The sequence below is a fragment of the Crocuta crocuta genome, unplaced genomic scaffold (assembly GCF_008692635.1).
Source record: "Crocuta crocuta isolate KB4526 unplaced genomic scaffold, BGI_CrCroc_1.0 scaffold67, whole genome shotgun sequence".
Classification (NCBI taxonomy): Eukaryota; Metazoa; Chordata; class Mammalia; order Carnivora; family Hyaenidae; genus Crocuta; species Crocuta crocuta.
The window spans coordinates 1,350,717-1,368,321 of record NW_027531896.1 but is presented as its reverse complement, the minus strand read 5'-3'; the positions used below and the strand labels follow the sequence as shown (position 1 = coordinate 1,368,321).

Sequence of the window (17,605 nt, the reverse complement as noted above, 5' to 3'; positions counted from 1 at the left end):
ACCAAGAGTCGGACACTTAACAGACTGAGCTACCCAGGTGCCCCTCTCTATGGTTTTAGAAAGGGCTACTCCTGCCTGAGATTACCACTTTCTGAAGGAATTGAGCGGTTAATTTTTCCTGTTGGCTATATATAGTGAAGTAGCTTGAGAATTCATTCACTCATTTACTAGGCACCTACCATGTGCCTGTAGCTGTTCTAGGCAATTAGGATACTTCAGTGAACAAAAGAGATAACGACGTGTGCCACTGAGGAGGTTATATTCTAAGAGAGGGAGACAGGTTTAAGCTCGAATCAGAAGTTATATCATATATAGTAAAAGCTGGTACGTGCCACAGAGAAGGAAAGAACGGAGTAAGGAGAATCAGGAAGGCCAGTCGCGATCGGGAGTTACAATTAAATTTCACATAGAGTGGTCAGGGTTGGCCGTTGAGAAAGTGACATTTGAGCAGAGACTGAGCTCATTTAATGTTGGACCAGGTGAAGCATGAGAACAGGCGAGTCTGGGAGCAGCCAGAAGATTCCATCAATGTGATTTGCTGTGGATCCACCAACAGGGTTAGGCACAAAATTTAGGAAGAGTGACTGGAAAGCTCTCCAAGATTGGAGATTTTGCAACAGACCTGATTGTGATGAAATAGGAACCTGCCCCGGAAGTCCCTAAGGGTTGGGCCTTTGAGCGGCCTTAACCAGAGCTGCAACACACTGCACATGACCCAGTGAAACACTGCGGGTGGGTCAACACTCACCCCTGTATCCTTTTGGACAATGGAGGAAAACAACATTCGGTGTTAGAAAAATCAGAAAAAAATGTTGCTGCTCACTAGTAAAATCTTTTCTGTGAAGGGACTCCACATGGGCAGCCCCATGTCTGGAAGCTCTCCAGGCAATAATCTGGGCCATCACAGCCCCACCTCATCTGCTTCCTTCTCTCAGAGACCACTCTTCTGTGCTGCCTCACATCCAATGTCTTAAAAACTGACTTGGTTTTTTTCATATATTTTGTTCCTCTATTTAGTTATCTCAGGTGGGAGGGTAAATTCCATCCCTATTACTTTGCTTATGTGGAAGCACAAGTGCAGAGCAAGGATTCTTGAAGTTTGAGAACTGGATTAGAGCCGTGGGCCCTCTGGCTATCAGCCACTGAGGAGACACTCACTCCCCAGTCAGGGGAACTCTTGAGCCCCCCAGCGCACGGTTATCCTTCATGGGTGTCATAGATCGATGGAGGGCCTGTCCCTTCCTGCCCCTGTAGTTACACATCCATGTCCTTGTCACAGCCTCCTAGTGGGCAGTCTACTTCCCCAAGCTGGAAATATGGAGCGGGGCTCTGACTGGCAGCCTGACCAAAGCTGAGGCTTGCCATGTGCTTCCCGGCTGGCCTGGGACAGTCACAGCAGTCGGAGGAGCCATCTCCCTGAACTCTGCAGAGTGAGTTTCTCCACTCAGCTCCGAGGGGTGCTTCCGACAGAAGGCTGTGACGGCTGTTTCAGCGGAACGCATGGGGGAAATGTCATTCAGAGCAAGTCTGGGCTAAGATACTAAGTGTGACTTGGTCTCAAATGCACTGAGCTAAGTAAAAGAATTAAAAATCATTTGGTACTGGTCTGAGAGCTCTGGTCACTAGTAGGATTCAACCTGTCTCCCCTGACAAGATGAAATCGCTCAAGCAAAAATAAGGTGCCCCTCGCTGAGAGGATGAGCAGCCTTGATGTAAAGATTCTGTTAAAAGGATGAAAAGACAAACTACAGATTGGTAGAAAATACAGTAAAACCTTGGATTGTGAGTAACTTGTTCTGCAAGTGTTCCGCAAGATGAGCAAACATTTCTAATTAATTTTAACTTGATAAACAAGCAATGTCTTACAATATGAGTAGTACATGATGCCAAATGTCACATGATCACAACTGAGCCCGGGGTCTTCTCTCTCTCTCTCTCTTTCTCTCTCTCTCCAGGATTGTGGATGATCATCCCCCATGTTCAGATGCTCAGTCTCAGGCCATGGTGTTTGGCAGGAATCAGTGATTTTTCAGAATGTTGGAAGGTGCCCACAACTGGCACTAGTGTAGTTTTTGTCACTTCAAAGCACCTATGGACAGTCTTTGGCTTATCCATACAAGGGTAAGCTCAGGAATGCTTTGCTTCATTCTAGACCATTGGATAAATTCCTCGTTAAAGTTGCATGAAAAGAAAAAGATTCCATTGAGCCAACAGATAGCAGTGATTCCATTAGTGATAGTGAACGTTGTTCACAGTTCAACAGTTAGTTGTTCTAACCCTCCTCTCTCTTGTCTCCCAGCTACAAAGTTTTCAAAGGTTTTCAAAGGTAAGTCCAGGTTAATTTATTTTTCTTTATATCTTGTATTTTATTATTTTGTATTATATTTCAGTATTGTAATTATTTTTATGTGAATATTTTTGGGTTGTGGAATGAATCATCTGAGTTTCCATTATTTCTTATGGGGAAATTTGCTTTGATATACAAGTACTTTGGATTACAAGCATGTTTCCAGAACCAAGGGTTTACTGTATTTGCAAACCACGTATCTTACAAAGGGCTTATATCCAGAATATACAAAAAGCTTTCAAAGTGCAACAGTAAAGAAGGAAACAATTCAATTTCACCAAGGAGGATATACGGATGCCAAATACACATGAAAAAGATGTTCACCATTATGATCTATTAGGAAATGCCAACTCAAACCACAATGAGATATGGTGAAAAGAAGAGCTAGGAATAACACCAAATGTTGGCAGTGATGTGGCAAAACTGGATCACTCATACATTGCTAGTGGAGATGTAAAATGACAGGACCACTTTAAAGACAAAGGCAAATTCTTACAAAATGAAATATGCACTTTACCATGTGGCCACGGAGTACTACAAAGCAATAAAAAGGAATGAACTATTGATTTATACAACAACTTGAATGGTTCTCAAGCGAATGATGCTATGTGAAAAAAGCCAGTCTCAGATTATATACTTACCTGTTTCTACTTAGATAATCAATTTGAAATAACAAAACTATAGAGATAGAGAAGGGATTAGTTGTTACCAGGGGTTTGGGTGGGGAGGGATCCTATAAAAGACTGGCATGAGGGATTCTTGTAACAGAACTGCTCTGAATCTTCATTGTTCTGTATCTTAGAGATGGTCACACAAGTGTTCACATGTGAAAAACTTGCACACAACTAAATATACACATAAGTGAGTGCATGTAAAGTCAATGGACTGTACCAATGTCAATTTCCTGTTGTGGTATCAGGCTGTAGTTAAGCAAGTTTGTACTATTGGGGGAAATTTGGTGAAAGTTATATAAGATGTCTGTTTTATTTCTTACAACTGCATGTATATCTACAATTATCTCAAAATAAAAAAGTTACAATTTTTTAAATCTTAATATGATTATAGCTAAACAGAGATAAGGTGAAAGTAAAAATAAACTATGTGAATTACTTTTATTATGGATGAGGAACTAATCAGCTTTTAAATTTGTTTTCTCAGTTTTTAATATATGGATGTATTGCTTTCATCTGGAATCCTTAATTGATTTGCTTAAACACAAGATGAATTTCAAAGCAGAGATAATGATGGGGTAAGAGGAGGTTGAGGCCAGTCCTCTGGCTTGGACATGAACTCCCCTGCCCTTGAGGCCCATCACCTTTTCCTCGAGTGCCTTTTATTGACCACAGAGCAGCTCCTGGTGGAATGCTGTGGTGTCATCAGTGACTGGTAACAAGGGCTCTGGAATCTTGGGAGCCATTTGATCTCAAACACCCAGCTACAGTCAGTGTTCTCACACTGTTCTGAGGCTGTGCTCTGAGTTAAGTGTGGGGGGGCCTAGATCCTGAGGAAGCCAGGAAGTGTGCTCTGGGTGAGTGTCACTTGTTCCTGTACTAGACTGGTGTGTAAGGCCGTCCAGCATGGCCCTTGTGGAAAGGTAACTGAGGCTCAACTCACTACCCCTGGCCATTCTTCCCTTGGGCACGTCAGACACAAGTTCTAATCCCAAATCCAAAGCGCTCTAGCCATGGTCAAGGAACACATCCTAGACAAGTTAAGTCACCATTTTCTCATTTGTAAATCAGGTAGGTTATACATCTCATCTTACAGATCATGATAAGGATTGAATGGGGTCATTCTTCACGCATTATTGATCAACAGTGGAAGTTCAACAAGCAATCAATAAGCATTAGCTATTTTTACCATTCTAATTATGATTAGGTTTCACAAGGAGCAGGTTAAGCAAATAGAAATGGCCCGTCAGAATCAAGTTGAGTCCCTTCCCTCTTTTTGTATGCAGAGAAGACAGGACCCCTCTAGGCTCCACATCGGCTGCCTCAGAGACTGCTGCAAACCAACAGGACCCGGCGAAGAAGAGTCAGAAGAAAAGGGTGTGCATGGAAGGGAAGGCAGGTGTGTGTGGTCATCTGGCCTCTAACCACAGTCTCTGAATGAATGAAACTGATAGAAAACCATGGCTCCTTCCTCCTTCCTCCTCTCTACTCTCATGTGTTTGGATCTGCATGGGCAGGAGAAAGGGTGTGCAGGGTGAAACAGGGAGGTCACCATCATGTTCACTTTTATTCTTATTAAACACATCTAGGGCTAGAGAATTTCACATCTGTCTCTATGGCGGTATCCCCCAGCCAGAACAATCCATGGAAAGAGGCAAAGGAGAGCAGATCTTGCCTGGCAAAGAAAGGGATATAATAGCTCAATTCCTACCCTCCTTTATAGGCAAGAGCAAAAGGGTGAGGGCCATTCTCTTATCCCTCCAGATGTCACATGTAAAATTCTCAGTGAGTGGGCAAAGAAGAGGCTTGCATTTCCCAGGTGGGCTCCTCTAGGATGACACAGGGTCTTTCCTTTCTCCCTGCAGCTCCATGGAACAGGAGCCCTCTGGCCTCCAGTTCTGCCTCTTCAGAGGCTGTCCCTGAGCAGAGAGCCAAGACAATGAGAGGCCAGAAGAAGAGGATATCGATGGATGTCAAGGCAGGTATGTATCCCTAGGCACCCCTCAACTTCCCTGCATGAAGTGTCAACTACTGCCGTACTACCACCTGTCATCTTGTCTTCACAAGGCGGGTCTGGTCTTGAGGGTGCGCTGCAAGGAAAGGACTCTACTTCTCAGGTGGGTCACATCCATACACTCCAAGTGACAGGGTCTGTTGTTCCCACAGAGGCCCAGGAGAGAAGCACCTCGGCCTCCAATTCGACCACCTCAGAAGCTCTCTCTGAGCTGAAGTCCTGGAAGAAGAGGGGGCAGAAGAAGAACATATGGACTGTCAATCATGTTGAGGGAACAAAACTCAGGATAAACAAGAGGAGAAGACCCAGTTACCGTCCTGAAGACCAAGAGGCATTCTATCGACTTCTGGGTGTGTGCTCTGGGCTGACGGAGTGAGCATTCAGGGCCCCACTAGGCTGAGAATCGGGTGGGAGGCAGTGGATCTGGGCTCATGCTCAAACCTCCCCCGAGTGCTAAGCTCTAAGGTGTCCAGGTGGTGTGGACAGAGTGATCCTGCTTCTTCTGTGGAGTTGGCAGGGTTTTCCTCTCTGAGACAAGCTCTTGAAGGGAGAGGATGGAGGCTCACACTGGAGATAACTCAGCTGTCAAGGGGTGCACCCTTTGCCCACTGAGATACAGCCATGTATTCCCTCCAAGTGAGCTTTCAGAGATTAGTGATGAAAAGGCAACCTAGATCTTACTGTCTTTGTGTTCAAGGTTGGGAGAGATTAAAAAAACAACCTCATACAGAAGTGAGTTGCTCTTAGCCAATGACAAATGCAAAGACGTAAATTTTTTTCAAAGGCAAAGATGCCTGGAGCTGGGGCCTGAGCAAGGATAGGGGAGCTTTATGAAATGGGGTACTCAGGGAGGTCGGTCTGAGAAGGTGACGTCAGGACCAGAGGCAGGACTGAGTGTGATACATTTGGGGACAACACTGAAATCACACTGTCCAACACAGCATTCATTAGTCACGTGTAGCTACTTAAATTTCGTTTTAAATGAATTCAATAAGCTTTTAAAATCCAGTTTCTCAGTCTCATGAGCCACATTTCAAGTGCACGGTAGCCACCCATGACTAATGGCTACCATATAGAACACTGTCATCATCATCAGAAAGTTCTAGTGAAGATATCCAGACTGACTGGAGAGGGGTCAAGGAGCACAAAATGATCCAGAACTCTTCAATCCCCGCTGTGCAAGTGTCATTGTCCCAGGCAAGGAGTGAGAGATACACAGCACTGGATAGTCTCAGGTCTTCACTGGAAAATGGGACCCCCGGGGGATACTTCTAATCCCCCCCAAGCCTGCTGGGAGCAGGGGAAGCCAGGTCATTATCTTCAGGTAGCAGGCAGATCCAGGAGAGAAGGGGCAGGTGCCTAGTGACCCCAGGTTGGGGGTGGGGAGGCTGCGAACTCACCACCAAAAGCTCCGGGTGCTCAATTAATCAGGTGGGGCAGGGAAGCTCTGTACAGTCCCAGCATGATAAAGTGACAAGGATGTGTGGTGTCACAGAGACCCATGGCCACAGGCAAGCTTCTGGCTCAAGGCAAATTTGTTAAGCTTTGAGAGCCAGGTCAAATCTCTGCAATTAACAAATGTGTCCCCTGTCATCCTGTGAAAGATTAAATTACAATACCAAAATCCATGCCCCACATTTGAAACTCATGATACAGGTGCCAGTGGGAGGAATCGCAGCTATTACTAATGTTAAGGCTTGCAAGCCTCCTGGAAGAAGGGAGGCTGCCTCCACTTCCATGAGACAAAGGAACTTGGAGAGGCTCCAGTTTCCCTCCTTCCCTCTGGAATGTCCCAGAGTCCTTCACTCACATCTCCCAGAAGGGCTGCCCCAGGGTCCTCATCCATTTCCCTTCCTTTGCAGAGGATCCCGTTATCCAGAGCTTCTTGGAAGCTGACATTTTCCTCAAAGTGTCTGATAAGGTATCTGCAACCCCAAAATGCAGAGGGATGAAGGGGTCTACAGAGTCCCCACCCCATAAGGACACGAACAGAGAGCCGGATTTCTGCCCAGGCAGAAGCCCTGGAGAGACCTGCTCTCAGTGCCAGAGAAGGAAAGGACACAACGTCCGTGGCCTGCCCTGCCCAGTGGAATCTTCTGCTGGCCTTCCTGTCAGCTCCCCTCTACACGCCAAGGGGCCTCAGCACAGCCCCCCCTGAGGGTTTCCCACCATGGCCCTTGGATGGGGCAGGACCCATGGCCCGTGCAGGACACTCTCACCCTTCTGTTCACCCCTCGCCTGCCTTCTATTCCACACAGTACCTGCTTTCCATGGTGGTGGAGTACTTTGGCCGTGTCGGGCTGCCTGGACACCTCTACAACAGGATCCACTTCTTCCTGGCCCTGTGAGTGCCTCCTAGGGGCCTGATCCCAGTTCCGTCCCAACCCCCCCATTCCCACAGCCTCACCACCCCACGAGGATGGCTTGGCCACGCCTCAGAGCATGAGGGTCCCCAGCGGTGGTTCCTCTCCACAGAGCAGACAAGGTCTTCAGGGGGCACTGGGACATGGGGGAGGGGAAGGCAACGAGGAAGGTCCTCAGGTAAAGAAGAGTCAGGAAACACCACCTGCTACTCAGTGACTGAGTGACCTGAGGGAAGAGGCCTGAGGGAATTGGCAGCCAGCCAGAACCTTGGCGTGCCAGGCATGGCATGGCCCCTGTAGGCCAAGTGCTGAGGATGGTCCTGCTGTCCCTCTGGCCCCAGGCACCCTGCAGAGAGGGCTTCCCGGACCCCCTCCTGAATAGACGGACCCGGGCTCCGGGCCCTCCAGTGTGGGCTGCGCAGGCCCTCCCCACTGTGCTGCCTGAGGCTGGCGGTGGGCGCTGGGGCCTGTCAAACTTCCTGCTGTTCCCACGGCAGCTACATTGCCTCTGACATGGAGGAGGACAACCCCACATCCAAACGGAGCATCTTCCAGTTCCTGCTGGGCAGGGAGCACTGGTCAGACCTCTACAAAGAGTTCCTGAAGCTGAAGGTGGAGTTCTTCCATGCAATGGGGCACCGAGCCTGGGTCACCCGGGAGTTGTGTGAGGAGGTCTGTGGGGGACGAGGGCCGGGAGGCACAGCCCAGAGGCGGTGGGGCCGGGCCCTTTCTCCAAGTGCTCACTTTGCTGTTTCCCTTTCAGATCCAGGCCCAGAACCCACATCACTGGGTCTGGAGTCGGGTGCGCCAGTGCGCCCCCTAAGTCCCCAGGGAACAGAGCGGGGGCTGCAGGTGGCCCAGGTGAGTGTTCCGGGGCTCTGCAGGGTACGACAGCCCCTTCCCTCTCTGCCCCTTCAGTCACCTCCCAGGCTGGCGTGAAGAGGAAGCTGTACAGCATCCCTGAATGCATATTAGCATAACAATGGCTCTGAGAACTCCTGTGGTAAAGAAAGTAGTTACCTGTTTGTATCAAAATTCTCCAAATGATTTTGATTATGGAATCACGCATGCACCACAAGATCCCAATTTGCATTATCAAGAACAATGTTTCAGGAAAACTCCTGGAAATGCTGATCTAAGTAATGAAAACTTCTGCAGGGTTTTGATCTGAGTTGAAAATTTTTAAACATAAATAAATGGAAGACACTGAAGTCATCCTTTCTGGAAAAGGGGCTGATACTCTGGTGGCTCTTGGGAGGAAAGGCAGATTATTTCCAACGTGTCATCAAAAGTGGCATGTGTTTTGCTCCCACATAAAGCAAGCTTAGTTGCTGGGTCCCTGAAGGATGTGTCAGGGTCTCCTCGTGTCATGGACAGAAGGAGCTCCCAGGGCTCCTGGTCTCTAGAGAAATAAAATCGCTGGGGAGACAAAAAGGGAAACAAGTACATAGAACTGTGAGGAAGTACATAATAGATGACACATTTATAGAAAACAATCACTTGACTAGCATCTACTCTTTAGAACGTGTTTTCTTTAGTTTAAATTTGGGTTTTATATTTGGGTTTACTTGAAGTCAGGGGAGATCTTGGGTGAAATGCATCAGGAGTCCTTTGCCTAGGGACAGACACGGATATACTAGAATAATGTTGTCAACTGAGCCCCCCGCCCCCCTTTGCAGGATGTGATGGAGCCCATTCTTATCCTACAAGAAAGAAGGTCAAGTGTGCTCTGTGGTAAACCAAGTTTAGGATAAAGTTTAATTCATCCACAGGATTTTTTGTTGAGGACAAACTACTATATACGCCAGAACCTCAACATGCCAAAGAAAACAGCATGGTTGCCACAATAAAAAAGAGACAAATAATGTCTCCTGGGGCTGCTCTTGGGTCTGGTCACTTGTAAGAGCAATGAGGGTGGCAGGTGATTTTGCCTGAGCCCCTTTCCAACATGCACCGTGTGGTGAGCTGATGAGAACTTCCTCACTCAAGAGTTTGCCTTCCGCTCTGATCTCGCTTTCTTTTCTTGTAGCTCCCGCCTACTCCCCTGCCTCCCCCTGCCTCCCTCTGCCCCGACACCAAGCTGCTGCCTCCTTCGCAGCAGCCTCCCGGAGCCACAGCAGGACAGCATCTGGCCTCCAGCTTTCCTCAGAGCTACAGGAAAGAGGGTGCAGAGAGAGCCAGGACCACGGTAGCCTGAAGAGCACAGTGGCCCCCCAACCTTCCAGTGGGTGTCAGCCAGCAAAGGTCCTGACCCCTGGACAACCTGGAAGGGCACAATAGTAACATGGAGGGGAGACTAAACCAAGATTCCAGAGAAGGAGCCTTTGCAGAGACTGAGGACAGGCAGAGGGAAAGGGAACAGAAAGTCTGGGAAGAGATCTGGACCACTGAGGAGGAAGTGAAGGAAGAGGCCAAAGAAACAGCTAGAAGATGGTGAGGAAAAGAGGAGGAGACAGGAAGGGGAGAAATGCCCTGGGAGACAGGATGAGACGAGGCCGTTCTAGACAATCAGCATCTTGGGGACAGTTGTCCTTGGAGCACTTCCTGACAATCTGCTAGAAAACAGCCTCATCCAATGAAAAGATGGTGGGGAAGTCCAGCCAGCAGACTAGCGAAGGCACTGAGCGCATTGATGTGTGGATCTAAGGCTGAAACAAGAGTGGGAATGAGAGGGGGGTATCCTATGCCATCATACACTCTGACATTATAGAAATAACCCAACTTTCAAAATGAGAGAAGGGAGAGGAGAAGGGAGGGGCTCATGAGCAGCTGCCTGAGGGAGAGGTGGGGAGGTCCCAGGGTGCCATCAAGGCCAGAAACAAGGCAGTGAGAGCCGAGGTTAAAAAAAAAAAAAAGGGAGTCCTATGAGGATACTAGTGTTAAATGTAGTCACAAAAACAGAAGCTATGCTGAATGCCAAAGTAATAAATATGACAAATTTTAAGAGAGTAAAGGAAACAGATCAAATAAAGATACATGGTAAATATAAGAAATATAGTAGAAGTATAATCTAAAAAATGAGGCTCAACTGAGATCAGTCACATTATTTGTATTAATGAAGCTGAACTCACTACTAAAAGAAACAGATTTTCAGACTAATTTGCAAAGCAAAACCCAGCACTCTGAGATTATCCTTAAATCATTCAGAGGCACTAACAATAAGGCGAGGGGCATGTACCATGTAAACGCTCTCAAATGAGAGTAGGGATTGTGATCTTGATACCACGGGAAGGAACACTCAGGTGCAAAACCCTTCAGACACTAAAAAGGATGCCTGGGATGGGGATGGGGGGTAGGAACTGGAGGGTCGGTGCCCAGCGTTACAGGCAATTCCAGGCCTGGGTTGGTCCAGTATAGCTCGATTTGCTCAGTGACGTTCATAGATTTTCCAGTGCTCTCGATAGGTAGAGAGATAGGTAGGTAGGTAGGTAGACAGGTAGATAGATAGACAAATATATATAGCTATTTTAGATAGGAAATCTAATTATTAGACAATAATTATAATTACCATACACTGTCTAGCTCTTTACTGCCTTTTTCCCATGGAAATGATTGATCTTGCCACGTAATTTCTGAAAACGACAATGTTCCCAGGAACCTCACAGTCAAGCAGTAATAAGGTGATTCCTTTCAGGAAGCCATACGGTGGCTGTTCAAGCCTCTCTATCCCATGAAGGCTTAGCATTTTCTTCTTGAGTCCTCTAGAACTTTCCAGTTCAAATAATCACAGTACTTACGGTCTGTGACACCTAGTCCTTGCAGCCCCAGAAGTCCAAGGTAGAAACAGCTGGGCTAAGAGGTGGTTTCTCTCCTGACTCACGCATCTAAGTGACTCAGTCCCAGGAAGTTTGGCACAAAACTTGGTCAACGCAAATCATCCCAGCATACGTTCTTCCTTTAGTCCCCTCAGTGTTTTAGGGAGAAAACCACGGCCCCTCAGGGAGGTCACTGACACTGTGGCCTGAAGTGGGTACCATCCAGATGAGTTGGTGCATGGATTACAGGATTGCCACGAAATCTTGGGGTTTCAGAGCACACCCGAGGGTTTGATAACAGAAAAGGAAAGTGAACAGCACTGGGAGATAGCCAAGGGGCTGGAAATTCCATGAGCAAAACCAGGGGAGACCAGGTGGTGGTGAGTGGTTTTTATGGGACTGCGGGATGGGGCTGAGTTCATACCTGGGTCACTGTATCCCACATAACAGCACGGGGTTTGCTCAGGAACTACGAAGAAAGGATGTTGATAAAGGGAAGCAGACGGATGGGTTTGGGGAGCAGAGGACAGAGAAGCCTCTGCAAAACTCCAGAACCTCGGGGGCGGGAGCACCTGTCACAGCTACTAGGAGTGGCTTCCTGCAGCCAGATGTGCACCATCTGCCCTCGTGTCTGCCCGTGACGAGTGCAGCAGAGTAAGGACTTCACCGCCTCTTCCACCTCCAGGCCTCCCGTAGGCATCCTGGCTCCTCACAGTGGCCTCGCTTACGTGGCCCCACTTGGAAACAGCTGGAGGCTGAGCAAAGACAAGAGGAGATGGTGAAGATGCTGAATTGTCACCAGTCCACACAGAGGACACAGTGAGGTGACCCACAAATTGGAGAAACAGAGAGGGAGTTTGGAGCAAGATGGCACAAGACAGCACCCACACCCCACTTGCCCCCTGGGGATCTGCGGAAATTTCAAGTGCACGGTGATGCTCGTCTAGATCTTACCATGCAGGAAGTCTGCAGCTAGGGAAGCCCATTACAAGAGTTAGCTAATGATTCTTCCACTGTTGAAGAGTTGTGTAAACTTACCCACATTTCCAGTCGATGAGACTATCTTCTTGGTCTATGGAATAGCACACAGGGAGTAAAATATTCTTGCTTAAATGAAAAACAGGCACAAATATGAACGCAAGACAAATGAAAGAACACGAGTGGCACTAACTAGCTTCCAAACACCTATGTGATGTGATTCCCCAGATCATGATCTAGCATGTCTGGGTTCTGGAAGGCCATGGAATACAGCCCCACAAGGCAGCATACCTGAATGTAAGACTAGAGATGGATCCATTAACTCCAGAGACAAAGCAACAGATTTCACACCACAGTACTGGAGCGAAAGCAGTGGAAATTTATGAACATGCAGCTATTTACAGATATTCACAGATTTTACTGAATGTAAATGTTTCTAAATTTCCTATTTCATAATATACCACAGAATAGGAAGAAATATTTTTAGCTGAAAGAGAAATTTTTAATTAAGATGGTTGTTATATGACCAAGAAAGCAACACGCAGACTAACTCAGTGAATCTAATTCAAAGAAATTGCACAAAGGCCTCTGTTTTTTGAAAGATGCGCATAGAAAGGAAGGGTCCAGAAACTGCCTGGTGCAACGTACTAACTTACATTTATCCTGCCTCTGTCTCAGCATCTACTAGGCTAGGAAGAAAGGCTTGAACCAGGTGCAGGGGTTAGAAGCAGTGTGGTCTGAAAGTCCAGGCTGGTGAGGGTTGTGATGGAGAGCAGTGTAGCCTGGGGTCAGCCCCCTCAGTCAGTGAGCCTCAGGGGTCTCAGCTATAGAAAGAGGGGCAGGACAAGATGCCACCAGAGAGATCTTCCACTGTTGACATTTTTGTAACTGCCTGTAGACTGAAGGCCCTGCCCTCTGAGCAACCCCTCCTCCCCATCCCAGCATCTCTTTCACTCAAGGACGTAAGATGGAGCAAAGCCAGAGGACGGCAAACAGGCATGTCTGTCCTTAACCCCAGGCAAGAATTAATGATATGGTTTTAGGGGATTTTCTTTCAATTTAGCAAAAAAAAGACTCTCCCACAGCTTATGACTAATGAGATGCAAGCAATGTATTTCAGAGTAGGGGAAACCTGGCTGGCCCTTGGAAGCAGAAAAGACAGTCACCTGGGAAGCTTTGTAAACCACGTGGGTATCTGCAGCATGCTGCTAACAGAGGCCTCTAGCCTGGGGAAACCCTCTTAGTAGCTGCCCCTCCAACCTCCCCTCTGCTTCCTTCCACTGGTGGTTGAAAACTGCAGATACCTCTGGGCACAGAGGTAACCAAGTCCTGTCCTCTCCTCCATAGCTTATTTGGAGAGAGCTAAGGCATTTTCTATAAAATGTGGTATGAAGATAGAGGAACCCAGATGATCCCCCAACCCTGTATGCGAGGCAACAAAGTCTTCTGGTTTGGACCTCAAATTGGTCAATGGCCTTCCAACTTGACCCAGTCCCCAACATCCTGTCTTGACGTTGGCCTATTCCTGTCCCTCAGACTGAACTTTGACATGGCTTTCCTCAGAATCGACATGTCCATTCCTCTGACAATCCCTGCCTTGGCTCCACCTGCTCTGGCTTCAACTCAGAATCCCAGCTCCCACCCTCTCGCCGGTCTGCCCAGCAGGCACACTGGCCTCCCACCAAGTGAGTCTGTACATGGATTATCAGGCTGAGAGATGAGAGGCCAGCTCCTTCTGGCTTCCTCTGGGATGTCAGAGGATCCTGCGAGCTGGGATCACCATAAGCTATGAAGTTGGCTGGTTTCTACACAAAGCGTGAGAAAGTGGCCTTACTCAAGTAAGATTAGGCTCTGGAGGGCTGAACCCAATGGACACTCCTGCTAGGGCCTGGCGTCCATGCCTCTTTGCTGCCCACAAGTTCATGCCTTCACTCCTCCATAAGACACTCAAGGGAGAAGCACAGATGTCAGCACCCATCAGGGAGATGATAATCTGAGGGTGTGTGTGTATGTGTGCATAACTATGGTTTCTTTAATTATGTCTGTTTATGGAACCATTTATATCTGTTTAAGTAGAACAAATGAATGTGGGGAATTATGAGTAAGTTAGGAACCATACTGCGACAGACATTAAGTAACTAGTACTCACCAGCATCTGGTTCTCCTCCCCTTCATGGACATCCAAAAGAATAGTCACACGAGGTGGGTCAATTTGACTACTTCCTACCAACAAGTGTAACTGGAAATGACATGTGCCACTTTTGGGCCAAAACCCTTAAGAGCCAGATGCATTTCTCAGCTCTTCCCTTGTCTTAACTCTGAGAAGGCTGAAATATTCTGTATGGTGAGAGCTACTCTCCACATTTTTTGAGAACCCATAAATACTGGGATTCATTTCTTAGATGATTCTAGCATGTCTGCTCAAGAGAAAACTGCCAAGAATACCCTCTCTGCTCCCTCCCACCTAACCACTAGTCCCAAACTATCAAGACAAAGCTTTCTCTGAGAATGCCCCATTTTTGTTTTTGTTGGCAACATTCTAATGTCTGTTCTCTCTCCTATATGAAAATTCATAGTGTGCAAAGAAATGTCTCTCAAGTAATTCTTCAATCAGAGAAAAGCATACAAATTAGGAACAACTGAGACTAAAGGTAGCAACAGTTGCTCAGATACTGAGTTCTTAAAATGTTGATTCAAGTGGAATTTCTGTAACCTACCATTTTAATTTTAATCATAAGAAAAACCAGCTAAGGCTGGCTCACTTGGTGGAGCGTGTGACTCTTGATCTAGGGGTGAGTTCAAGCCCCACATCGAGTGTAGAGGCTGCTTAGAAAAATAAAATCTTTAAAAAGAGAAAAAAGAAAAACTAGCTAAGTGTGAAGGGGAAGCACATTCTCCCCACCTAGCCAGCCACATCTTGTCTACGTTGTACACGCAGGAGCACATCCTTGGGGCAAGCATGCAGATGGAATACTGAGAGTCTACAGAGAAGCAGTCTGCTTCTAGATGCATGCCTTGTAAATGCATGGCCCTTCTGTAGAAGCAAATGCCACATGGGTTTTTGCCAAAATCTCACTGGAAACATTTCTATTTAATGCTTACATTTGAGGCTAAAGAGCAAAATTCAGGATGTGGAAATGTGAAATCACTGAATGGATCTTGCCAGTGTAGTCCCACTGGCCATTCAGGAAGCAGAGGGCACATGGCAGAATCCAGACGGCAGGGAGTTTTCTTCTTCCTGTACTGGAAACCTGAAGCTGGAGCACCTTTATGTGAGTATCTTTCATCATTACTTAGTCTGGCAACTTTTGATACAGGTGTACATTCTCCAAATGTTGGGTGGAAATGGACTGTCCTTTATTTCTAAATCTAATTTCTGAAGACCTCTCAATAGTGGGAATTTCATATTTTCTCTATTTAAAGCAGGCTTCATGTTGGGCAGTTCTTCATTAGGGCAGAAATGTCCTCCTGTACAAGGTGACTGCTCACACTATGAGGATGCCTGGCACTGTCACACCAAGTACAAACTAATTTTAGACAGGAAACTGTGACATCTTAGGAGATGCTAAAAAGCACTCCTCTGCTGCAGAGTAAAACTTGATGACAGAGCTTCTTTAAAAACCTTGCATTTTTTAGCACAGTCACATCACCTGAATAGCCACAGTTGAAAGACTAAAAACTAATAGCCACTCCAGCCCGCACTGCTCTATTCTCTGAAACCCCAAACTAAAGTAAGCATCAAGAGCTAGGAAAACAAACCAAAAAACTTTATTTACAAAAGTAAATTTTAACTCACTTTTATATATCATATAATGTTAATGCCAACAGCAACAGAGCCTCTGGAACACTGAAAACACTTGAATTTTAAAATACACTAAGGTTTGTGCAGCTCATTTCCCCCTAGTTAGATTATAAAACTTATAAACATTTCATCAGCTTTGTTGTTTGGTCATGTTTCTGAGCAGAAGTCACGTTTCGGGGTAGGTTTACCACCAGACACGATCACATAACCATTGGCTGTGGATTTCCAAGAAGCAAAGGAGCCAATCTTAGCAAAGCTCGCACTGGCATTTTCAGATGTTGAAACTTGAAGAGGAGTTCAGCAAAGCTTGTGCTCCCTAAAGAAATGGAAATGGGGGGAAAGTCACTCCACTAAATAAATTCAGCAGTATACCCTTTTGAGGAAGCTTCAGACACAATCACATTTAAAGCTGGCATTCTTCCCTTTGAAAATAATTCCCCAAAGACACTATTTAAGTTATGAATTTCCCAAATCAAAATATAATTTGATGTAACTTTGAATTTATCCATCCTGTATTTCAGAAAGTGACCTGAGCTACATTTGAAACTATTACTATTATTTAATTATATATTACTTAAATATAATTAATAAATAGGCCTATCTACTTTCAACTACCATAATCTATGTCCTCAGTATGTACCTGAAAAAAGAACACAGGCTTAAAAGGAGTCACAGAGAAGTTTGATTTAATGCCTCAACCTCCAAGAAGCAATGGTTCTCAACCTTGGCTTCACAGAGATTCCAACGTCATTCACGTGGAATGCAGCCTGAACATCTGGAGATTTGAAAGCTGCCCAGGTAATTTTGATGCGTAGCCAAGGTCAAGAACCACTGTTCTAAAGGAAGTAGGAAGTGAATTACCTAAAACTCCTATTAAGCATCATCTTCCTTGCTGCCTCTATCCCACCAAATGCAACTGTCCACTACTCTTCTCCTAGCCCCACAATATACAAATATATGATCCCTGCAACTTGAGGCCACAGCAAGCAACCTAGCAGACAGCAGAGGGGACAGGATCACAGGATCTCATGAAGATGGACAGGGAAAAGTCTCACAATATGATCAAGAGGCTTTCTGACTACAGGCATGACTAACACAAGAAAGAGTTCTGCTACACAGGATATGAGAAAGGCAACTACTTCTCCTATTTACTTCGATTGAGTGGCCTCTGCCAATCAGCTGAATTAAATGTTTTTAATAAACCTCTACAGTAATTAAGACAAATTTCCTATTTAATTGTTACTCTAGGGGCGCCTGGGTGGCTCAGTCAGTTGAGCATCCGACTTCAGCTCAGGTCATGATCTCACGGTTTGTGGGATCAGGCCCCACGTCAGGCTTTGTGCTGACAGGTAGCTCAGAGCCTGGAGCCTGCTTCTGATTCTGTGTCTCCCTCTCTCTCTGATCCTCTCACGCTGTCTCTATCTCTCTCAGAAATAAAAAAAATAATAATAATAATAATTGTTACTCTATGGTGTTCCCCACACTTTGCTAAAACCCAAGCACAGAGAGTAAAGACATAGAGGAAGATATGAAACAACTCCAAAATACTGATACACTATGGAATCTAACAGACCATTTACATTTATTGTGATATTGAAATGGCTGGGTTTAAACATATCATCTTGCTATGTGTTTTCTATTTGTTCCATCTCTTCTCTGTTCCCCACTGTCCTCT

The 17,605-nt window shown here is 46.2% G+C and overlaps 2 protein-coding genes across 6 annotated transcripts in view; one reads left to right on the top strand and one right to left on the bottom strand.

Annotated features, from left to right (window-relative positions):
• The first annotated feature begins 3,747 nt into the window (after positions 1–3,747).
• Positions 3,748–10,350, top strand: LOC144239416 (putative speedy protein-like protein 3). Of its 4 annotated transcripts, none has more exons than XM_077773475.1 (9): positions 3,882–3,941; positions 4,305–4,417; positions 4,884–5,000; positions 5,185–5,382; positions 6,895–6,953; positions 7,291–7,376; positions 7,893–8,067; positions 8,159–8,256; positions 9,425–10,350. In XM_077773475.1, the coding sequence occupies exons 1-8, from the start codon at positions 3,925–3,927 to the stop codon at positions 8,216–8,218; spliced, it is 825 nt and encodes a 274-aa protein (XP_077629601.1). In that variant the 5' UTR covers positions 3,882–3,924; the 3' UTR covers positions 8,219–8,256; positions 9,425–10,350. The 4 variants fall into 4 exon arrangements, with proteins under 4 accessions (XP_077629603.1, XP_077629601.1, XP_077629602.1 ...); XM_077773476.1 differs by lacking the exon at positions 9,425–10,350 and adding an exon at positions 9,075–9,195; XM_077773477.1 differs by lacking the exons at positions 3,882–3,941; positions 9,425–10,350 and adding an exon at positions 3,748–3,875 and having other exon boundaries at positions 8,159–8,606.
• Positions 10,351–15,874: 5,524 nt separating this feature from the next.
• The window catches only part of ANAPC1 (anaphase promoting complex subunit 1), a 98,418-nt gene continuing 96,687 nt past the window's right edge, over positions 15,875–17,605 (bottom strand). For both annotated transcript variants that reach the window (XM_077773458.1, XM_077773457.1), the window contains one exon: positions 15,875–16,246. In XM_077773458.1, coding sequence (XP_077629584.1) covers positions 16,131–16,246 — 116 coding nt within the window. In that variant the 3' untranslated portion in view covers positions 15,875–16,130. The remainder of the gene's footprint in view (positions 16,247–17,605) is intronic.